Raw genomic sequence first — 21,874 nt, forward strand, 5'->3', positions numbered from 1 at the left:
GAAGGTGGGTTCCTTTTCCTTTTCTTTCCTTCTCCTGATCTTGTGGTCACTCATCCATCCCCTCTCTTCTCTATTCTTCACTGGCAAATGAAGTGAAGATTTAGTAAGTTGGGGAATCTGAAACTGGAACAACAGTGGGAGCTAGTGACTGGTGACAGAACTTATGGAGCTCTCACTGCCTATAAGAGTACTTCTAGGGTGTGTCTAGACTACAGAGTTTTGTCAACAAAAGTGGACTTTTGTCGACAAAACTATACCTGCGTCTACACTACCGCTGAGTTCTGTCGACATAACGTCGACAGAACTCTGCAGTTTTGTCGACGCTGGTAAACCTTATTTTACGAGGCATAACACCTTCTGTCGACAGAGTTTCTGTCGACAGAAGGTGTTATTGAATGTAAACTGTCCTTTGCGTCTACACTACCATGTCAACAAAGCAGCTTGCTTTGTCGACAGAACTCAATGTAGTCTAGACGCTCTTTGTCGACAGAAGTTTTGTCGACAGTATCTGTCGACAAAACTTCTGTCGACAGAAGCCTGTAGTCTAGACGTACCCCTAGACTGCAAGCTCCTTCCAAAAGAGAGCGTCCACATTGCCAAAGCACATAAAAAAAAGATCTGCTTTTTTGAAAGATAGCATCCACACTGAATGGACGCCATCTCGCATGTAAGCTGTAATTACTGGACATAGTGGCCACCAGGGCAACTGTGCTTTTTCCTCGAGGCCTCTTCTTTTGAAAGAACTCCCTCTTCCGTGTCCACATATGCTGTTTTTTGAAAGAGCTCTTTTAGAAAAGGTGTTCTTCCTCGCAGATTGAGGTTTACCAGTGTTGGAAAAAACCCTGCATTCTTTCAATTTTCTTTTGAAAGAACGCAGCAGTAGTGTGGATGTAAGTGAAGTTTTTTGGAAAATTGGCCATTTTTCCGAAAAAACTGCAGTCTAGATGCACCCTACATGGCATAGCACTCACATGACAAAAGATGGGATGAATTGTTTCCAACTGGGAGTCAGTCCCCTTCCTTCCTTCTTCTTTCTATAGATCTCTAACCGTGCTGGCCAGGGAGTGAGCAGAGCAGAGCAGGAAAAAGAGTCTGCAGCCTCCTCTTCTCCCTGCAGAGGAAAAAGGAGACAGTGGCTATGTCTATACTATAGCATTTTTCCGGGATATCAGAGGTATCCCAGAAAAACTCTGCCATGTCTAGGGAATGCGTCTGCTTTTTCGGATCAGTTTCCAAAAAAGCAGGCATGTTCTTTCAGAAGCCCTGTATTTCTCATTTTATGAGGAATAAGGGCTCTTCCAAAATAGGAGATTTTCCCCCACATTTGGCCCCGTGTAGATGGGCCAAATGTTGGAAAAACCTCTTCTGAAAAAAGAATCGGAAAAAGGTATGCAAATTGTGAATCACAATTTGCATACCTTTTTCTGAAAAAGAACTATAGTCACTGGCATCCCCCTTCACCTGAAAAGAATCTAGGGCAGGATGGATAAAAATCAATCATTTAAAAAAATTAAAAATCAGATTTTTTTTATTTAAATAGGATTTTTTTAAATTAGTAAAATAATAAATTTCCCATTTAAAAATAACAATTACAATGAACTTTCATCATAAACATGCAGTCTCATAAAAATGAAATAATGGCTCTATTCTGCCTAGCCTAACTACCAACTCTTGCTTCTTGAAAGTTGTGGGCTTTCAATTTCTGTTTAGCAGACTAAACAGTAACATGTGCAAAGAAAGACACAAGCTGGATTGTTCTTATTCGGTGCTTATGTGGTGTTGGATGCTAGCCAAGCATGGCGGAGGAGTTAGTTAAGACAGAGAGAAAATATATAGGAAAAGACGGAGGCAGGATAGAAAAGAAAGGTGGAGTGGACTGGAAAAAAGGAAGACATTATTCAGCCACACAGAGCTTCCTATATTCTGCCACACTAGCCACAGAAAAACCATCATGATTTCTGTGTGTCAGAGAGACCCTGGGAATATTTTGAAGCAATTCGTTCCTTAGGTAAAAAAGGAAAATGTGTCAAGTGTAAGTAGTGCAAGAAGAAGATGCAAGGCCTACTTGCAAGAATGAAACATCATAAGGAAAACTGCTTATTGGGAAAAACTGATGTAGATGAAGAGGTGGATATGGCTGAGTGGATCAACTAGTTAGTAACTTAAATAATTCACTTTGCAATGCATCATTCTTCAAGACTCTCCCTATGCCTTTTAGTATAAGTGTGATTTGACAAATAAATTCCCAAGCTGTTTGCTGTGTTGGATGTTGCTAGAAAAAAAAGTTTACCTTAGCTAATCCTTATGGCTTGTTTAATAGGTTAACTAGGTTTAGATCTATCACCCAAGTATACAATGAAGAAAGGTGCAGTATGAGAAACCTAGAGTGCCAGTTGTCACAGAGTGTCATTTTCTTATTTTACTAAGGGGCTGCATCCCTGCTCACTATGCTCGCCAACCTCTTTCTCTATGGGAGTAGGCAGCCCCAGCTCTCCCCCCACTGGCTGCCAGGGAGGACTGGAGCCAAGGCTGCGGCAGCTACAGCTGCTCCCTCCCCCCAGCCACTGGGTAGGGCTGGATGGGGGCTGCAGCACGGCAGCCCCAGCTTTCCACATGGGCCCTCAGGAGGGCTAGGCTGGGAGTGGGTGGGGTTTGGCTCCTGTGGACACAGAGCCTACATCTACACTGCAGAGTTTTTGTGCAAAACCAGCTGTTTTTGCGCAAAAACTCACAGAGCGTCAACACTACTAGCGCGTTCTTGCACAAGAAAAAGTACAGTAAATTGTAAGAACACAGAGCTTTTTGCGCAAGAGTTATTCCTCTTTCTACGAGGAATAAGCCTTTTTGTGCAAGAGCTCTTGCGCAAAAAGGCATGCGTGGACAGGCAACAGAGGTTTCTTGCATAAGAAACCCCTATGGCTGAAATGGCCATCAGAGCTTTCTTGCGCAAAAGCACATAGCAGTGTAGACATGCTCTTGTGCAATAACTTTTTGCGCAAGAACTCTTGCACAAAAAGTTCTTGTACAAGAAGCCTGCAGTGTAGACGTAGCCAGTGTGATATGATGATATCACTTGGTCAGCCCACAGGAATTTGTTTTTATATAGAAAGAGAGATATTACATAATACATGCCCCTTAATTTTGGAACATCAGGGCCATAGACCATAATGGTGATGCCATAAATCTATTCCCTATTTTACTTCAGCATAACTCATCTTTTCCAAGGGAACCCAATTCTATACTTGTTTTCTCAAAAAAAACAAAGTGCCAGTGAGTTAAATCAGGCTTACTCCAAAATTAAGTGCTCTCCAAGCACAGTCAGTCTTAGCTTTTTGGTAACTTGATTTAAATCAATGATTTTTTTTGGTGATTTAAATCAATCCACCCTGATCTAAGGTAATGTTCCTCCAGTCAGTTTCTTCTCTTTTCCTGGTACTGAGGGTGGATTGGAGCACAAGGGTTCTGAACAGAGCCACACTTGGCATGTGCACTCACACTTATGCGTGGTTGGCTAAGGGCCTGCTTGGAGACATGGGTTCCAGATACTTTCATTTCTTTTGCCCCATTTTCTTCACCATGTCTCATCACAGTAGCTGATGCAATGCCACTATATCACATGATATCAGTACTCACAACATGGCTACGTCTACACTGGCATGAATTTCCGAAAATGCTTTTAACGGAAAAGTTTTCTGTTAAAAGCATTTTCGGAAAAGTGCGTCTAGATTGGCAGGATGCTTTTCCGCAAAAGAACTTTTTGCGGAAAAGCGTCCATGGCCAATCTGGACGTGGTTTTCCGCAAAAAAGCCCCGATCGCTTTTTTCACGATCGGGGCTTTTTTGCGGAAAACAGTACTATGCTGTCTACACTGGCCCTTTTGTGCAAAAGTCTTTCGGAAAAAGACTTTTGCCCAAACAGGAGCAGCATAGTATTTCCGGAGAAGCACTGATGATTTTACATGAGATCGTCAGTGCTTTTCCGGAAATTCAAGCGGCCAGTGTAGACAGCTGGCAAGTTTTTCCGGAAAAGCAGATGATTTTGCGGAAAAACTTGCCAGTCTAGACACAGCCCATATGACCACCACAACTGTGAGTTTCCTTTGCTATGTTAATCTTCTTTAATCATTTGTGTTGAGCTAGTGACCTCATAGACACTTGTGCTTTTACATCTGCCTGGTATATTAAAGTCAGTGAGCTACTGACCTCATAGAGGGCGCAGCCTTATCATCAGCCAAGAAAGCCAGAGGTCCTGAACCAGTGAGCTCACAAGTTCTTTTACTTGAAATTAGCCAAGCAACATGAAGTGCTGAGCCAGGAGCCTCAAAATGGCCTGTTCTTTACCTTCAGCCTTCTGAACTAGAAAGGATTCTAAGAACATTGACAGAATGATTCAGGGCATGGAAAAATTCTCTTATGGAGAGACATTGAAAAGATTGAAATTATTCACCTTAGAAAGGAGACAAATTAAAAGGAGACATGATAAAAATCCATAAAATGTCTCGTACAGAAGGTAGATCAGGGGCTTCCATTCTTCCTGTCTTGCAGCACGGGAAGAAGGGGTTGTTCAATGAAATAAAAGGTGGGAAATTTAAAAAATGATAAAAGAAATATATTTTGGATAATTAGACTAATTAGCACCCAAAGGTGAGGAGGGCAAGAAGTTAAGATTCCAAAAGGGACTTGGCATGTATATGGATATCAAGAACATACGATTATTATTGTTAATGATCATTTTGAGGAAAGGGTATTTGTGTGATGTGTGTGTCAGGGCATAAACCAGTCTCTAATGGTTGGAGATGAGGATGAGATGGGGCACATTATTCCACATCTGCTTGCTGTGGGGTTCTTATATTTTCCTCTGAAGCACCCGGTACTGTCTGAGACAGGATACTCAACTAGGTGGACCTCAGGTGTGATTCAGTTTGGCAATTTCTTTGCTCCTAAGATGAAGCTTCAAAGCCAACAACCTCATAGAGACCTATAATTTCACATCAGTCCATTAAGTTATGGGTGCAGAGGCATTAATATCACCATGATCCATTTTTTGTCATTATCTCAGCAAGCTAGAGATGCAGCGGCAGACTTCACAGAAAGCTAAGCTCTCACATAAGCTCAGCAAGCTGGAGGTGCTAATCAAGAAACTTCACAGAGCTCTTTTCCTAGACATCCTCCCAGCATTCTAACACTGCTGAGCTAGCATCCCGAGCTTTTGCATTAGCCCAGCCAATTACACAAGCGGAGCCAGTGCATGCACAGAGAGTTGTGCCTTAACATCCTCCCAGCAAGAGTTGAGTAAGTGAACTCACAACAGTACAGACACTGACACCAAGACAATGCTACTGAACCAGTGACTTCAAAGGGTCTGTGCCTTGTGATTATTCTAGCAAAGTAGAGGTCCTTTGCCAGTAACCACAGAAAGGCCTGTGCTTTATTGTCATCCAGCAAGATGAAAATGCTGAGCCAGTAACCTCAGGGAGGCCTGGGTCTTTGTATCTGCCCAGTAAACTAGTCATGCTGAACAGAGGATAAAGTAAGGGGGCAACACAGCTCCCCCTGCTCTGCTAAAAACACCCCACCTCACCCTCTCCTGAGCTTCAGGGTACATGCAATTTGTAGAAAATATGTGTGATAAAATGTCAACCCTGGCAATCAGTTGACATATCTATTTTGGTTTACGTTATAGTTTAGGCTATCTTTGAAAGGGAACGATCTACAAACTTACAGAAAAGAAAAGAAAAGAAAAGAAAAGAAAAGAAAAGAAAAGAAAAGAAAAGAAAAGAAAAGAAAAGAAAAAGCGGACACCTTCATATTTCCAGATGCCACAAACCAGGGGTGAGGGCTCTGCAGGGCCCAAAGTTTGACTCAGGGTTGAATGGATCAGAGCAAACTTTGAGCACAGATTTTTCTTAAAGGTGAAAAAAAGCTAGCCTGCATTGTAAGAGGAATTATACGTGCTGCATGATGCCAATGCAGAAAGCTGAAGGGTGTGCCCAGTGTTTTTCTAAAAGTTCTAATTACACAGAAACCTTACAGAGCTGTAGGGTACTGGGGAATGTAATAGTTGTTTGGAGAAGCTTTCTAGACATAGATGGGTACATTTTCTTCTGGGCCTCTATCCAGCTTGTGCGCGCACATTTATTCACACAGAATTGTAGCATGCACACATTTATGCCTGCACTTTGCAGGTGGAAAAACCAAGAAGTTGCTATAAAAATTCTAACATTGCGATGTGCATCTTAAAAACTGTGCCTGTCCAAGCTTTTTGCAGGGTCAAATGTGAACATTTATGCATGTGTTGCTGTAAATCAGTTGTATGTGCATGTGTTGGCACCTGCATAGACAATTGTCAAACATCTTGTGTTTGGAATGTTGAGGCCACAGACTTGTGCCTAATCTAGCTAGTTCTTTTTACTAGAACCCAAGTCCTAAATGTTTAAAGATCCTTGTATGAAAGTGACATTAAAAGCATCCTGTCTGTCCACATTTATATCTCTGGTTGTGGGATCTGCCTTTCTATTGTCCCAGCCTCTGCCTGTGGCATCTGTCTACTCCTCCGTTGTCCTGTCTGGCTGTCCTGGTATCCGTCCATCTGTCCCCTCATCTCAGTTTCCTTAACAGCACATTGCTGCCGACTCCTTTTTGTGCCATGCTTTTGTCTTTGCCTTGCATCATGCCGGCTGCTGGGCGGTGAGCCCATGAGCTGAGTGGCTGGCTGGGCATTGCCAACCGCACCCTACAAGCGGCGCGAGTCCCGCTTTGTGACCTGCGGGACTGGCCACCGCCCCCAACTCCCGGCTGCCTGCTCCCCCCCCCCCCCCTCCCCTCAAGCCCGCCCCCACCCAACCCTTCAGCGCCTGCATTGGCGAGGGGCGGCTCCCGGCTGCAAATCCGCTAGGCGCTGCCTTGCCCGCCCTCCCCCCTCCTGAATCCCAAGCCGAGCCCGCAGGGAGGCGAGCGCGGCAGGCGGCGGGCTGCCCGGGGCATGTGCGGAGCTGGGGCGGAGGAGGGACTGTGGCTTCCGCTCCTGGCCGCGGCAAAGCGGCTGCTCGCCACAGCCACGGCCGGGCTGCAGGGAACATGAGGAGGCGGCTCCGGCGCTTGCTGCTGCGGCTGCTCTGCACCGAGAGCGCGGCTCGGCCGCCCAGCCCCGCCGCTGGCTTCAGCCCCAGCCTGGCCACCCCCCGCCACCAAATATAGCCTGCCGCAGAAAGGCACCTTCCAGCCGCACATGTGCGGCGCGGCCGGCGGCAGGGGCCGGGCCCGCGGGCTGTAAATACCGACCCGGCCAGCCCGGCGGAGGGGTCCTCGGCGGCCGCGGCTGCAGCACAAAGCGGGGGCTCGGCTCGCCACCCCCAGCGCCGCCTCCCAGCCCGGGGCCAGGAGCGGGCTGCCCGGCGCAGCTCCCGGAGCAGCCTCCCCGGCGAGGCGCGGTGCCTGCTCTCCCCGCGGGTGCCTGGCTCCTGGGGGAGGGGGCTTGCCCAGCGGGGCTGCATCGCGCGCCTCCCCCAGTCCCAGCGCCCCATGTGCCTCAGCCGCCGCTGAGGGGAGGGGGCGCTGCGGATCCCCCCCCCCCGCGGGGCGCGAGGGCCGGTGCACAGCAGCCCTGGGCAGCGCTCCCGCCGGTGCCCCCCGCGCCCTGCCGCCGCCGGAGATGGAGGGCGCGGAGCTGGATGCCGCCCGCGGCCCCTCTCCCCAGCGCTGCCTCTCGTGCGGCTCCCAGCCCGGCGCGGACAAGGGAGCCGCGGGCGTGGAGGAGCCGGCGGAAGAGGCTCCATCCCCTGAGGTGACAGCCGCGCCGCCGGCGCCGGAGCTGAGGAAGCAGCAAGGGGTGAAGCGGCATCACCACAAGCACAACCTGAAGCATCGCTACGAGCTGCAGGAGACGCTGGGCAAGGGCACCTATGGCAAAGTGAAGCGGGCCATCGAGAGGTTTTCCGGCAGAGTGGTAAGGCAGCCTGAGCTGTTTCCCTTATACCGCCCGGGGGCATCCTCCCAGCGCTCGTTAGAGACCGTTATCTCGGGGGAGCCCCAAATGTGGCATTCAAGGGGAGTCCAAGCCTCAAAACTTGGGGTCTGGAATGGGAGACTAAGAACCCAGGTTTACTGGGTACTAGTACCCATTACACAGCGAGTTATGGGATCTGAATAGCTTCCAAATGCCTTTGGAACCCAGTGTTTTGACACCAGCCCAATACTTACAATGAAGCATTTGGGATATTTATATATTTAGGACTATTTACCTGGTGCCGAATGATATTATATTTATGATGGGGGGAGAGGGGGAGAGGGATGTGGATTTCTGTTGGCCTTTCCAGATGTGGCCCTCATCACCAGTAATCCTGTCTGTATTTCTAACGGTGGAGATGTATAGTGCAGTGAAACTTGCTGTGTTCCCCAGCTAATTGAAGTGACCTTCAGAATGGTGTCAGAACATTAATTGCTAGTTTAAGTTATACATTGCAGTGATTTGTTGCAGTTAACTTTTGTGATCTGGACTTGGCTGACACCTCAAAAAATGCTGGGACTGCAGTTTAGCCTCATTGATTTTTACAGTCTAGTTCATGGCTCAATTTTGTGGTATGGCTCAAGACCTAACACAGCCCTGAGGCCACTTTGTAATAACTTGGATCCAACAAATTCTCCAACATCTTCAGCATCATACAGATGGGCTTGCCTCTTGTAATGCCTCTAAAGTAACACACATATTGCCATTTGTTTTTAGTTGAAATCCACCTTCAGTAGTAGGGAGATGGTACAAGATGCAGGGAGTGCTTTAGGGATTAACTGCTCAGAGACATAGATGCTTTTTTAAAGAGATTATAACATGTACTTTTATTTGAGATAGACTGACTTTCAGTAGACTTTGTACAAAAAGCGAGACATTACCCTAGTGATGTACAAGTTTTGTTTAAGTGCCTTTTTTGTTTTGGTTGTCTGCAAACTCAGCACATACCCCAAGAAAGAAAGAAACTGCCAGTGAAGTGTCTTTAACAAGGGACATGTTCTTTACAACCATATGTGGAGACAGTTAAAATCAGAGTTTAAACCAAGCTGTACAATTACTTTACATGTTCTTACTAGCTTATTTGGCAGCTAGCTAAAGAGAAACCAGAGATGATCATCTCTGCACATGCTCACTTTAAGTACATGATTTTTAATGTTTGCTGTCTTGGCTGGTCTGAAATTTCATACTAACAGAAGTCAATATCATGGGGACTGATTTTTTTAAAGTTTTTCAGTTGCAAAAAATAGCAAACATCTATTAACTTAAAAAAGATGTTAATTGGGAGAAAGTCCTCTTCTGAAAAGAGATGAAGTTTTTCAAATTTCAGTCTGAACTTAATCTATGTGGCTGAGGTAGCAAAGCTTGAAGAAATAGGGGGAGAGGCTGAAAACCAAATTCAGCTAGATTCTAGAATGAAATAAAAATGTTGCATACAATCTGTCTACTGGTATCTAGAATACTTACTGGAGTATATTATAGTTTAATTTTATATTATACAGCATAATCCTTGCCACATGGCATTAATTTTTATTAATTAGGCTACATTCAATTACGATGTAATGTAACCCTCCTGTTTGAGCACATGTAAAATATCTGCATTTTGCCTGTTCTAAAGAATTAGAACTAGTTGGTCTGAACTCAACCAGACAATAAGTTAATAGAAATTATTTCCCCTCCCTCAGTTTCCCTAGCTGACTTTGGTACTTTAAGCACTAATTTCTCTTATAGACCACTTCATCCACAAGAGGGGGATGGGTCAGGAGAGGCACAAGGTTTTCATTCTTTTTTCATTCTCTTTCTTTTCTTCCCTTCTATTCTCATTAGTCATCAGCATTTATGGCATCATTGAAAAGACTTGAATAGATTTTGTTCTGTGACCAGCAGGGGATGCACAGAGAGCAGTGTGACAGGCACCATTCCATTATGAGTTAAGCACAAATTGTCCAATAACCAGAAGCTAGGTTTCAAGAGTCCCAAGGTCACTCTCTAACCTGGCTGTTTGCTTCATCTTTATTCACTCAGCAGTATGTAAATAATTCAGGCTGTATGGCAACAGATTGCAAACCTGAACCTTGGAAACAACATTACATTCTCAGTTATTAGTCCTGTCCAAGTGATCTGTACTAACCTATTATTATTAGCCAACAAGCAATTCAGCTATTCAGAGTTTTGCTAAAGAATATTACATAGTAGCCAGACTTTCATGTGAACTTTGAATTTTGTTTCTGGTTGTAACAAACAGCAACAAAGTCAGTTGACAGGTTTAACAGGCGAAAGGTCTGTTTCTGAATCTCACAGTGCTGTAAATGAGAAGAAACATTGTAGAAGTCAATAGGATGTTCTGGAATATCCTGTTTTCCAAACAAGATTTCCATAATTAGTACTGATTGGGTATAAAATGCACACCTTATGATATCTTAAAGTGAAAGTTCCTATAGGTAAAGGATAAAAAGAGGATAAATAGAAAGTCTGTGAAGTAGGATGTACATTTAAATGTATGTAGGTGTTTTCTTCACTTGTCCTCTTGTACATGATGGCAGCAGAACAAAACTTTGCTCTCTGCTTTAATATGTACTGGTTAGCCAAGGAATCCATAGTTAAAATTATGTAAGTGTAAGACATGTTAGGTAATGGTTATATGGGCCTGTTCAGTGCATGATGTATAATGAAAGAAAATATTGCAAGATGGTTATGTGCGGAAATGCTTGGTTTGAGGATTATTACCCTAAATTATTCATAGGTACTTTCAACTTTAATTTAATCTTTTATATAGTTTTTTTCTGGGATTACACATACGCCATTAAATGGAATTATGCTGATATGGTGCATGCTTTGGTTAATATTAGCAAAAGATGGGGGGTGATGGTTAGCATTGCGAAACATGGCAAGAATGCAGATGAAAGCCTGTTACACTGCATAATGCACTCAAAGCAGAGCAGAACTTGATTTTTAAAAAAGGAGGCACATCCAGTACCCCTGCTGATCTACTTGGGCTAGTAGATTTTGAGTGCTCCAGCCCCGCAGTGAGGTGGTAAGGGGGTTGAAGCACCAGCATGGGCTCTTCAATGCTAGGGGGTGGGGAGCTGAGTCTCAGGGGCCAGATCCAGGGAAGTTCCCCACCCTTGATTACAGAGGTTCCCTCTTGTATCATCATTCACTCCCCTCTCTATACCCTAATATCCCACTTATTAACAACACTGTATATTGTATGTAACAATTTCTCATGTGCCCACTCTCCCAATCTTTCAGTGGCTGTCCCTCTCAATATTTATTTAGGCTATGTCTATACTGTGGAGCTATTTCGAGATACCAGAAGTATCCCAAAATAACTATTCTGCGTCTTTTGAGCGCGACCATTATTTCAAAATATAATGGGCTTGCTATTTTAACATCCCAGTAAACCTTGTTCCATGAGGATTAAAAGACGTTTCGGAATAGCGCTTTATTTTGAAATTATCAAATTGCATAGCTTATTTCAAGGTAAGGGTGCAATGTAGATGCACCCGTTATTGAACAGAGTTTTCTTTCTGCAGGAGCCAGTAATGGGCTAAGGGAGTGGGAGCCACAGTGGGGCTTTTTTTCCTCTGATCCCCTCCTGAGAGTCAGGCCTTTTATCTTTTTCTTAGCCAACAGAGGGCAAATAACATTCTTCTTCTCTTACCCCTAAGACAGGCTTATTTTTCTGAGAACTGATGACAGGTTGCAGCATAACATAAAACAAAGGAATTGCATGCATTTTGGTACAGATGTTTACATCTTATTTACTCTTCTGTGTAGATGTGCAGCTCGGAGGTATAGGGACATTGCCAACCTAAATTGACTCCCAAATTTACATAGTATACAAGCAATCTCTTGCAAAATTTTAGATCAATAGAAACATTTGCACAGTTGAAAAAAATTCCAGTGATAAAACTTTGTTTCAAAACAAATCAGCATTCCCCTGTGGTTTTGGAAACTCAGACATTGCTTTTGAGAACCCGAAAGTGAATAAAATAAAGAAAGGGAAACTGGCTTCATTGATTGCCATTGATCTGACTGGGAGAAATGGAAAATATAAATAGTGACAGGTAAATTGGATTTTTTAAAGTTTGGTCATTTAAACAATTAGGGTCTAATTTATAACACAGAAACTTGTGTTTATTTACAATGAGATTTTTAAGCAGAGCGTGTCCCAATTAACAAGATAAGAACAGTTGTGCAGGTCACAAGGAATGGTGCCCCGATTTTCATTGTGCTGAGTTGATGTTAGTAGAAATGGAAGGATGAGCCTAAAGGGGTTGTGTACCACTTTAAAGCCTTCCAATATTCTTGACCCAGCCAAGATTCTGTCCAGTCCTTAGGGTTATAGGACTGCTCTAAAATACAATAAACTCTGGTTGGAGTGGCTGCAGACTGAGAATAGCAGCATCCACTCTTCCTTCTGTCTTCTGGCTTACTCCATACACTGGAAACTGGAGGGTTTGGTGTAGAGCTCTTTCAGTAGAGCTCTGTGGCAAGTAGTGAGCCACTTTAGGGCAGGTCCAGTTTATGGAACTTTTACATCATCAGATTATATAACGTAGCTGTCAGATCACCAATAATAGGACCTTTTAGAGATAGATTAGTAATCTGTAACAGTCATGGGAAAATCCTTATATTAAAATCAGATTAATGTTGCAAATTCAAGCACTCAAAAGTTAGGAAATGTCAATGTTAAAGTTATTTGTGGCACCTAGTTCAGCTCTTTTGTATGCTTTATTTTAATTCCCCGAACACATAGTACTTTATCCCCTCCCTAATATTTTAATGGGCTGTTATTCAATATTTATTTTTATTCTCATTGTTCATGTGTGGTCCATACATTATTTACTACACATTATTCAAACCATGCACCAAATACTGATATTTATAAATCTCCTTATAGCTTTTCTATAGTGCTGTCTTTGTAATGACTTAGTTCATGACAGATGTTAATTAATGTATCTTTAGAACACTTCTGTGATGTGAACTGGCATGATTTTTATTCCCATTTTACAGATGGTGAAGTGAGGAGCAAAGATTGTATCCAAAATTGTCAAATGTGTCAACATATTTTGGGTGCCCACTTGAGATGCTGGAATCTGATTTTTTCAGAGTGCTTAGCATTTTATAGTGCTTTATATGTTCAAAGCAGAGTTCCTGTAGACTTCTGATACTGCTTTGAGTGTTGTGCACTTCTGTAAACCAGACACTAACATCTCAAGTCAAGGAACACACCATGGCCACCTGAAAAAATTTTTTTTTCACATGCCTACCATCACACAGAAACTCTGAACAGCAGCATTTAAGTGCCTTAGCCACAAGATCATCCTTTCTCTTCTTGCAGTCCACTGCCTCTTTCACTATGTACCTTCCAACGTCTGCAACAAACAGGGCAGCACAGACTTTCTCCCACTTGACTCCTGTCCCCTGCATCTTTTCCTTCCCCTCTACCTGTTCCTTACCTATCTGCATTCTAGTCAACCTTCACTCTCCATTATACAGGCAGAGAGCAAGCAAGCAGGGGAAGCATTGAGAGCAGGGTTGTGCGTGTGGGTGGGTGGGTGGGGGCCTGGGATAATCCCCCCTCCACTCCAGGCCTTGTCCCATCTCTTCCTGCCCCTATTCTGCCCCCAGTCCATCCCTTTCTCCAAATATCCTCATCCTGCCTTGCTCCGCCTATTCCTGCCCCTTTTTCTTTCCCCTCCCACCACCCTTCAACTCTTCCCCCCCCCCCCAAGCAATGCAGCCCAGGGAATTGGGGGAGGGGAATGCTATCAGCAGGAGGGATTAGGTCACACTCACACTCGCCATTGGCAGGAAGCAGAGCAATCCAGCCCACTCTCCTCTCCTGGCTCCCATTTGCGTCACTGAAGGGAAGGGGCTTGCGAGATGGGTTGGAACTGCCTTCGCACTCACCCACAGAGAGAAGAGAAACGACATGGCTGGGAGCAGGCAGAGTGCAGTGGGCTGTGACCAGGTCACTCCACTTCCTGCAATCACTGCAAGTGAGTGGAAATGCAGGACTGACCTGTGCTGCCGGCACCAGACCCCCACTAGGCCCCCAGGGTGCATCACCTGGGGGATGGAGCTTGGGGGAAGGTGTGGAGCCCCAGCTTGGTGGTCTCCACTGGCTCCCAGCTGTGTTGCTCTGCTTCCTGCTACTGGTGAGTGTGAGGCAGACCCACTTCTTCTCCCAAGTCCCCTTTCCTAAGCGGTGCTGGGAGTCAGGGAAACAAAGTGGGCTGGGGCTGGGTTGTTCCTCTTCTTGCCACTCGCTGGGCCCGAACCCTGATGCTGGTCCCAGGTCCCCCACTAGCCCCTGGGCCCTGTAAAGTCCCCTAAAGTGTGAGGCCCACGGCAGTTGCCCCAAACTGTCCTTTGGACAGGATGACTGTGGTTGAGAGTACAGGAGAGACAGTCTTTCTATCCCCAAATCCTGTGCCTGGGGACACAATGAGAAAGGAAGATCTTCTTAACTTCTGCAGTCCCATAATGGAGCGTGCTCAGTCTTTCTGTGGAGATAGTGTAGACACACACAGGTCATCACACATGAGCTTCAAGGAGTTGGAGCATGCTCTGTGCAGACAGAATCTTTGGCAAATTTAGCTCCAAACTTTAACAACTCTTTATTGAACACATGCAAAATGAATTTTTTCAGGAGCTTATGATTGGGCAAGTAAGTTCCTGCTTCAAAGCGTGGAGATGCTAGAGCTTAGTGAAAAGGCTGTAATTTTTTTAAAATGTGGCAAAATAACATTTTCCACAAAATAACAGTACATAGTCTCTTTTAGTACATATTGATCAAATGTACTGTGGTGTAGTTTTTTATTTTTGCCTATGAATCACAATTATGATATGACACTTGGAGAGCCCCCATGTGTTTTTGTACATATTTTGATTTGAGCTAATCTATGTTGGATAAAAATGTTTGGAAGTTGCAGTTCCTGCTAAAGATTTTATTCGCTACAAAATTCTAATCACAGTTACTTTGTGAGTCTGTGTTTTTTGGGTAAATAAATAACTAGAAAGTCTTTGTTGGATCAAAGAACCATTAAGAAGCAGATGCTATCCACAAAATACCAGAGGAGAAAGAGATACAGTTTGAACCTCTCTAATCCACAACTCTCTGGTCCAGAATGATTTTAGTTAGCTGGATGTCCACTTTCCATGGGTGTGGCCAAGTTTCCTAAGATCCCATAAAGTTTGTTTACAGCCACCACTCCTAGCTCTCAGTGTTCTATGCTGTTATTTAGCTCTCATGTACCCCTAAGGACAGTGCCAAATTTTGAAATAAAGCGCAATTCCAAATCGCCCCTTAATCCTTGTAGAACAAGAGTTAGAGACACCAGAATAGCATACCCGTTATTTTGAAATCTATTTTGAAATAACGGGCTGCATTGAAGAGGTGGAAAAGCTATTTCGGAATACTTCCGGTATCCCGAAATAGCTCCACAGTGTAGACATAGCCTAAATGCCCTTTAATAGCACAGTAAGCAGTGGAAGTGTTGATAATGCTGCTAGATAATATTGACCTTCTGTGGTCTGGAAAATTCTCTTGTTCAGAATCGGTCAGGTCCCGAGGGTTCTGGGCTAGAGAGGTTCAACCTGTGCTTGGGTTAAAAAAAAACACTGATAGTATTTGGCAGATGCCACAGCCAGGTCCACATGCACAGATCCATAAAAATCAGAGGAGAGAAAACATGGGAAACATTCTAATGCCCTCATAGTACACACAAATCTGTTGAGATTTTTCTCTTGTACTTTCCTCCTAAAAGGCAGAATTTGGCCCTGCATTGCCAGGGCATGCACCTGACTCTTAAAAAATATGCTTGTTATACTTTATTTGAGACTTACATCTTTGTAACTCCAATTATTCCTCATAAGGACCCATCAGAAGAGTAATATTTGATATGCAGATTGTATTGGTTGTGCATCTTTTAGCTATCTTTTAACAGATGGTGATACCATGTGTTTATTTAATAAACTAAACCAGAAACAATGTCTACATTTTGCTAGATATACAGAGTGAAAAAACTACAGAGCAAGGTAAAAACTGCATCTGTGGGATGTTATATTTGATGACCAATTCACTAAAGCCATAAGTGTATCCAGGCTTTCAATAGTTTTCTCCTGCTGTTGCTTCCTGTACTTCCTGGCTATAGAAACAGGCACTGTGGCACTCATTTGTCTTACCCACATGAAAGCCTTTAAGCATCTGTGAGTTATGATTTGAGAAGGATCTGCTTTTTAAACAGATTATATTTATCACCATGTCTGCACAGACAACATTGTACATTGTATAAATTAGAAGATCCTAGACCTTTGAACACTAGGGGGCTGGGTGAAGTATTCCATGAGAATATAGTGTCTGGCCATGCTGATCAAACATCCTGGACTCACACCAAAAATACCAGATGTTTAATTCATGTAGAGGCCCTCCCATCACCTTTAACTACATGTTCAAATGGGGAAAAAATGCCTGACTGCAGTCATCACTTGCTATGGTGCTGTCAAATTTCTGATTGCAGCTAATTACAATTTTATACAAATCACCATTTGTACAAATTAAACAACCCCCAAGTCACTGCATTACACTAATATGGATTTGTGATATTTATAATATCCCTGCTCTCCACTGTTACTAGCTTTGATTCTTCCCAATATATCAGAACTTACAACTGCCACTGGTCCAGGATTGAATACAAGTTCTAGATATTGTTTGCGTGTGGCTTTTAAGATCCTGTTTTGACACATGGAGGAAAGGAATAAAATATTTTTTACGGTTAGTTCCTTATATTTAAAAAATGGCTGCTATGGGATAGGAATAGGATAGGAATGTTAGAAGCAATCATGGTAGAATTAGATTTGCAAGCCAACTCTAGATAAACTCAAAATTGCAAATTAAATTCAATTCATTCCATGGTTTGTAGCTTATTTCATGGTGAGAGTCTATTCCTTGGTGAAAATAATCATATGACCACCATTCCTGTAACCCAGACCGAAAGCTTTTTAAATAAAGAATTATTCTTCCTTCAATATAACAAATTAACCGCTGGGTAACTCCCCAGTCATTTCTTGCAACCTACAATAGTTCTTTTCCATATTAATTCACTCCACAATAGGTATGTGAAGGACTAGTCGACTTGTCAACTAGTCACTTCCCCCCTCCCCCTTTGCTGCCTCTATCAGATAGAGGCAGCAAAGGAGGGAGAAGAGGGGGGTACTTCAAAGTGGCAGCGCTGCATGGAGCCCAGGGTCAGCTGCTCCGGGCAGCACTGCTGCTTTGAATGCTGTGGGGAGCCCAGCGTCAGGCTTCTTGTGGCATTTCAAAGCAGCAGTGCCACATGGAGGGAATCAGCTGGGGAGTCCCCAGCTGACCCCAGGCTTCGAGCTTTCACCGTACTCAGCCCTTCATGGTCTCCTTGTGCGGGTTATCTACCACCTCCTCACTCTCAGTGGGGCAGCTGTATACAGGCAGTCCCCGGGTTACGTACAAGTTAGGGACTGTAGGTTTGTTCTTAAGTTGAATCTGTATGTAAGTCGGAACTGGCGTCCAGATTCAGCCACTGCTGAAACTGACCTCCAGTTCTGACTTACATACAGATTCAACTTAAGAACCCCAAGCGTCCCCAAGTCAGCTGCTGCTGAAACTGATCAGCGGCTGATTCCAGGAAGCCTGGGGCAGAGTAACTCTGCCTCGGGCTTCCTGTAGTCAGCGCTGGTCAGTTTCAGCAGCAGCTGACTTGGGGACGCCTGGGGCAGAGCAGCTGGGGTGCTGCTGGGTTGCTCCAGTAGCACCGCTCCTCGCTCCTTGGCGCTACTGGACCAACCCAGCAGCACCCCAGGTGCTCTGCCCCAGGCGTCCTGATTCAGCCACTGCTGAAACTGACCAGCAGCGGCTGAATCAGGACCTGGGGCAGAGCAGCTGGGGTGCTGCCGGGTTGGTCCAGTAGTGCCCAGAGCGGCGCTGCAGGACCAATCGGCAGCGCCCCAGCTGCTCTGCCCCAGGGTCCACAACAAAAGCCTGGTCTGCTGGGGGGGGCACACTAGCTGCGGCCCCCCCCAGCAGACCAGGGACACGGGGAGCAGAGCCGCAGCAGCAGCGGGGTTCCGCGCCTCTGAGGTTTTGCTCTGGCAAAGTCTCAGAGGCGCGGGACCCCACTGCTGCTGCGGCTTCGCTCCCGGTGCCTGTGGTCCGCAGGGGCACCGGGACTGAAGTCGGGGACTGCCTGTAGTGCTTGTGAACCAAGGAGGACATGAGGTGGGATGAGGGGAACTCGATGGTGACTGGAGATTTGATCCGAGGTGGGGGGTCAGGAGAGTAACTGGAGAGCCACTGTCTCTATGCCAAGGCATCAGTGCTTAAACGGCTTCTCCAAACCTGTTGCCTTGGCTACCAGGTAGACCTTGATATGCTGGTGTTTTGGCACAGAGGCACTATGCTGCTGGCATATTGGAGAGCTCAGGCAGTACCATTGGAGGAGCCAAGTGTCTGATCTCAGGGACTCATGTTTGAAAGACACTCCCCATGGTACGAATGCTTCAGTGTGCTGGAGAGCTGCAGCATTTTCAGGGGAGGGGGGCAGACAGGGTATTTTTAAGCCCCAGTGCTTTGGCATGGATACAGTGATTTGTATATACTTGACTGAAAAAACCAGAACACTCATTTGTCCTATGAAGGATTATTTTGCTAAAGTTGGAGACTAAATTCAATCATTAAGAGATAGAGATTTGGCCCTGCTTTGGGATAGGAAATCACAGTGCAGAAATCACAGTGCAGTTTAGAATATGGAGTTGCTGCTGATGCCTCCAGAATACATTTCCCATACCCAGAAAAGGGATCTAATCCCTACTATAACTACTAGTCTTGGAGCAATCCTAATGATGCACATGTTAGAGGGCACCTCCATAATATTCACTGTATTTGGGAGAAATGAGTCTGAATGTTTTTCTTGTAGATCCTGCTACATAATCCAGCAATGAGGGTTAGATAAAAACGACTCTTCAAGGCAGCAGAAATGTTAGGATCGGTCTTTGCTAGAAGATCATAATTGAAAATAACTGTTTTGTTTATTGTTGATACAAGCATTTATCAATAGTTAAGTGAAAGTTTTAGGAAGAAAAATTACCATGCATCATTTCTTAAAAAAAAATAGTCCAAGATCATACACCTTTAGAATTTTGGTTTTGATGTTGCAACGCTTTGCAGAAATAAAATCATAATACATATTGGGATTTAATTGTGTTTGTCCCAAGGAATAACATGCTTAAAATAGGGCAAATAGTGTACTCCTGGAATTTAGAACCATTGCATCTGTAGTTAAACTTGAAGGCATACCCCTTAATCACCTTAGCAATATTCTGTGGTTTGTTGTTCCAAGTGGAACATTTTGGCATTGGAAAAAATGACCATTGGGGCAGACTGAAGAGTGAAACTGCCTTGGTAGCTGAATGCTCAGCAGGAGGGTAGGTTGACTAACACTGCACTCCCTGAGGCTTGAAGTAGTTGCATACCGATATGAAATATTATAGCCTGTAAAAATACCAGCTAAAATACAGTACTATTGCCTTACCATAAGAGTATTTAAAGTGCATTAGAAAGCAGCACAGTTGTACCTACACCAAAGGCTAAAATATTTGATAACTCTGTTGTGATAGCAATGGTTAGGTAAACATTTGTTTGTTTGATGTTAGGTCTGTTTTTACGGTTCATTGGTCTCAGTCATCTGAGAATGAGCTTCAGTTGGCCTTAATTAACCCAGATAACTGTGTACATGAGGGGTACTCACTTCCTACCCACAAGCAAAGAATTTTTGAACCTTTTCTACATATGAGTAATAGGTTGTTTATCCACTGTTATATCTCGCACTGCCTTTTCTTTATTTAACTCATCTTTTCCTCATTCATTTTTATGTGGCGTTTGTCATTACGATAATGTCTGAGAACCCCGCAGGCATTGACATAGTCTTGCTACATCCCTTTGAGATAGGAAGAATTATTTCCCCCATATTACAGAAGGGGAAATGAAGTCTGTTTTGTACTTAAAAGTTTTGCCAGCACAGCTATATAAGTTAGGAATATGAAAAAAAAAATCACAACATTAACCAAAACAGCTATGCCAGCGAAAGCCCTAATGTAAACACACTTAATACTGGCATAAAGTCTGTTTGCTGATATAGCATATTTCAAGGGTAAGTCTATACAGTAGCTCTGTTTCGGGATACCGTATTTTCCGGCTTATAAGACGACTTTTTATACTAAAAAACATCCCCCAAAAATCGGGGGTCGTCTTATACGCCGGGTATAAACATACAGGCAGTCCCCGACTTGCAGGTACGAACGGGGCTTTTCTCGCCCCGGAGGACACGGACTGCGGGACCTCGCGGTCCCACCTTAGGAGGGTTTGATGATATACGGATACTGGTTTAGCTATACTGACAAACCCTTTCTAGTGAAGATGTGGTCTCAGGAGAGATTAAGTGATTGCACAAGGTCACACAGGAAATAGGGGGCAGAGCCAGAAACAGAAGCCCAATCTCTCAAGTACTACCCAATGCCTTAATCATAGGCTTAGGGACCTTCTACTGACTATATATGGCAGCCTCATACATCCCAGGAAAACGATGCACTTTCTCTGTGACAAGTAACGTGAGCATCTTTCTTTGAGACTGTAGGGCTACGTCTACACTGCAGGCTTTTTGCGCAAGAATGGCTGTTCTTGTGCAAAAACTTGCAGAGGGTCTACACTGCACGTGTGTTCTTGCACAAGTAAATTTACACTAAAGCGTTGGAAAACGGCTTCTTGCGCAAGATTTATTCCTCTCACCATGAGGAATAAGCCCTCTTGCACAAGAGCTCTTCCTCAAGAAGGCAGTGTAGACAGGCAACAGGGGTTTCTTGCGCAAGAAAGCCCTATGGCTAAAATGTCCACGCTGCCATGGTCGCTCTTGCACAAAAGCACATCTCTTCCACAAAAGCACATAGCAGTGTGGACACAGTCTTGTAGAAGACCTTTTGCACAAGAACTCTTGCGTAAAACAGTTCTTGCACAAGAATCCTGCAGTATAGACGTAGCCTAGTTGTATCCCATGAGCTCTATAGATGTTATCTTCTTTTTCACCCACAGATTGTCACCTCTTCTTCATGCCCCATATCCTACCCCATTCTCAGCTTAAATAGTTAAGACTCATAATTTACAAGGGCCTTCAGCAAAAAATTGTGCAGCATATTGGCAGCCGAGAGATTGGCTGATGCTCTTTTTCAGCATCAGTCTTATCCTGAGAATAATCCGACTCGGGCTGTGTCTACATTGGCACGATCTTGCGCCAAAACGGCTGCTTTAGTGCAAAAACATGCTGCCTGTCTACACTGGTGGGGAATTCTTGCGCAAGAACACTGATGTTCTAACGTGTGAAATCAGTGCTTCTTGAGCAAGAACTATAATGCTCCCACTCAGGAATAAGCCCTCTTGCACAACTGTTTTTGCACAAGAGGCCAGTGTAGACAGGCAACATGAATTTCTTGCGCAAGAAAGCCCGATGGCTAAAATGGCCATCGGCGCTTTCTTGCGCAAGAGAGCGTCTACACTGGCACGGATGCTCTTGAGCAAAAGCACAGCTTTTGCGCAAAGGCATATGCCAGTGTAGACGCTCTCTTGCGCAAATACTTTAACGCAAAAACTCTTGCATTAAAGAATATTTGCGCAAAATCTTGCCAATGTAAACATAGCCCAAGAGTTTTCTAAACATCTCTTTATTTCAGTGAAATAAGTATATCTGTCAGTTCATCCTTCCTAGCATTTCATTATAAAAATGTTTTTTAACAGGACCCTGAACTGCTTATGGAATGAATATTACCGTAGAAGAATTCA

At 44.3% G+C, this 21,874-nt stretch overlaps 1 protein-coding gene and 1 long non-coding RNA gene across 2 annotated transcripts in view; both read left to right on the forward strand.

Annotated features, from left to right (window-relative positions):
- Positions 1-3,860: 3,860 nt before the first annotated feature.
- Positions 3,861-5,792, forward strand: LOC112543836 (uncharacterized). Its single transcript, XR_012906437.1, has 2 exons — positions 3,861-4,578; positions 5,683-5,792. It is a non-coding gene; the product is annotated as an uncharacterized LOC112543836 (long non-coding RNA).
- Positions 5,793-7,505: 1,713 nt separating this feature from the next.
- The window catches only part of NUAK1 (NUAK family kinase 1), a 69,184-nt gene continuing 54,815 nt past the window's right edge, over positions 7,506-21,874 (forward strand). Inside the window, exon 1 of the mRNA XM_025178936.2 lies at positions 7,506-7,944. Coding sequence (XP_025034721.2) covers positions 7,651-7,944 — 294 coding nt within the window. The 5' untranslated portion in view covers positions 7,506-7,650. The remainder of the gene's footprint in view (positions 7,945-21,874) is intronic.

Source organism: Pelodiscus sinensis, chromosome 1 (genome assembly GCF_049634645.1).
Source record: "Pelodiscus sinensis isolate JC-2024 chromosome 1, ASM4963464v1, whole genome shotgun sequence".
Lineage (NCBI taxonomy): Eukaryota > Metazoa > Chordata > Testudines > Trionychidae > Pelodiscus > Pelodiscus sinensis.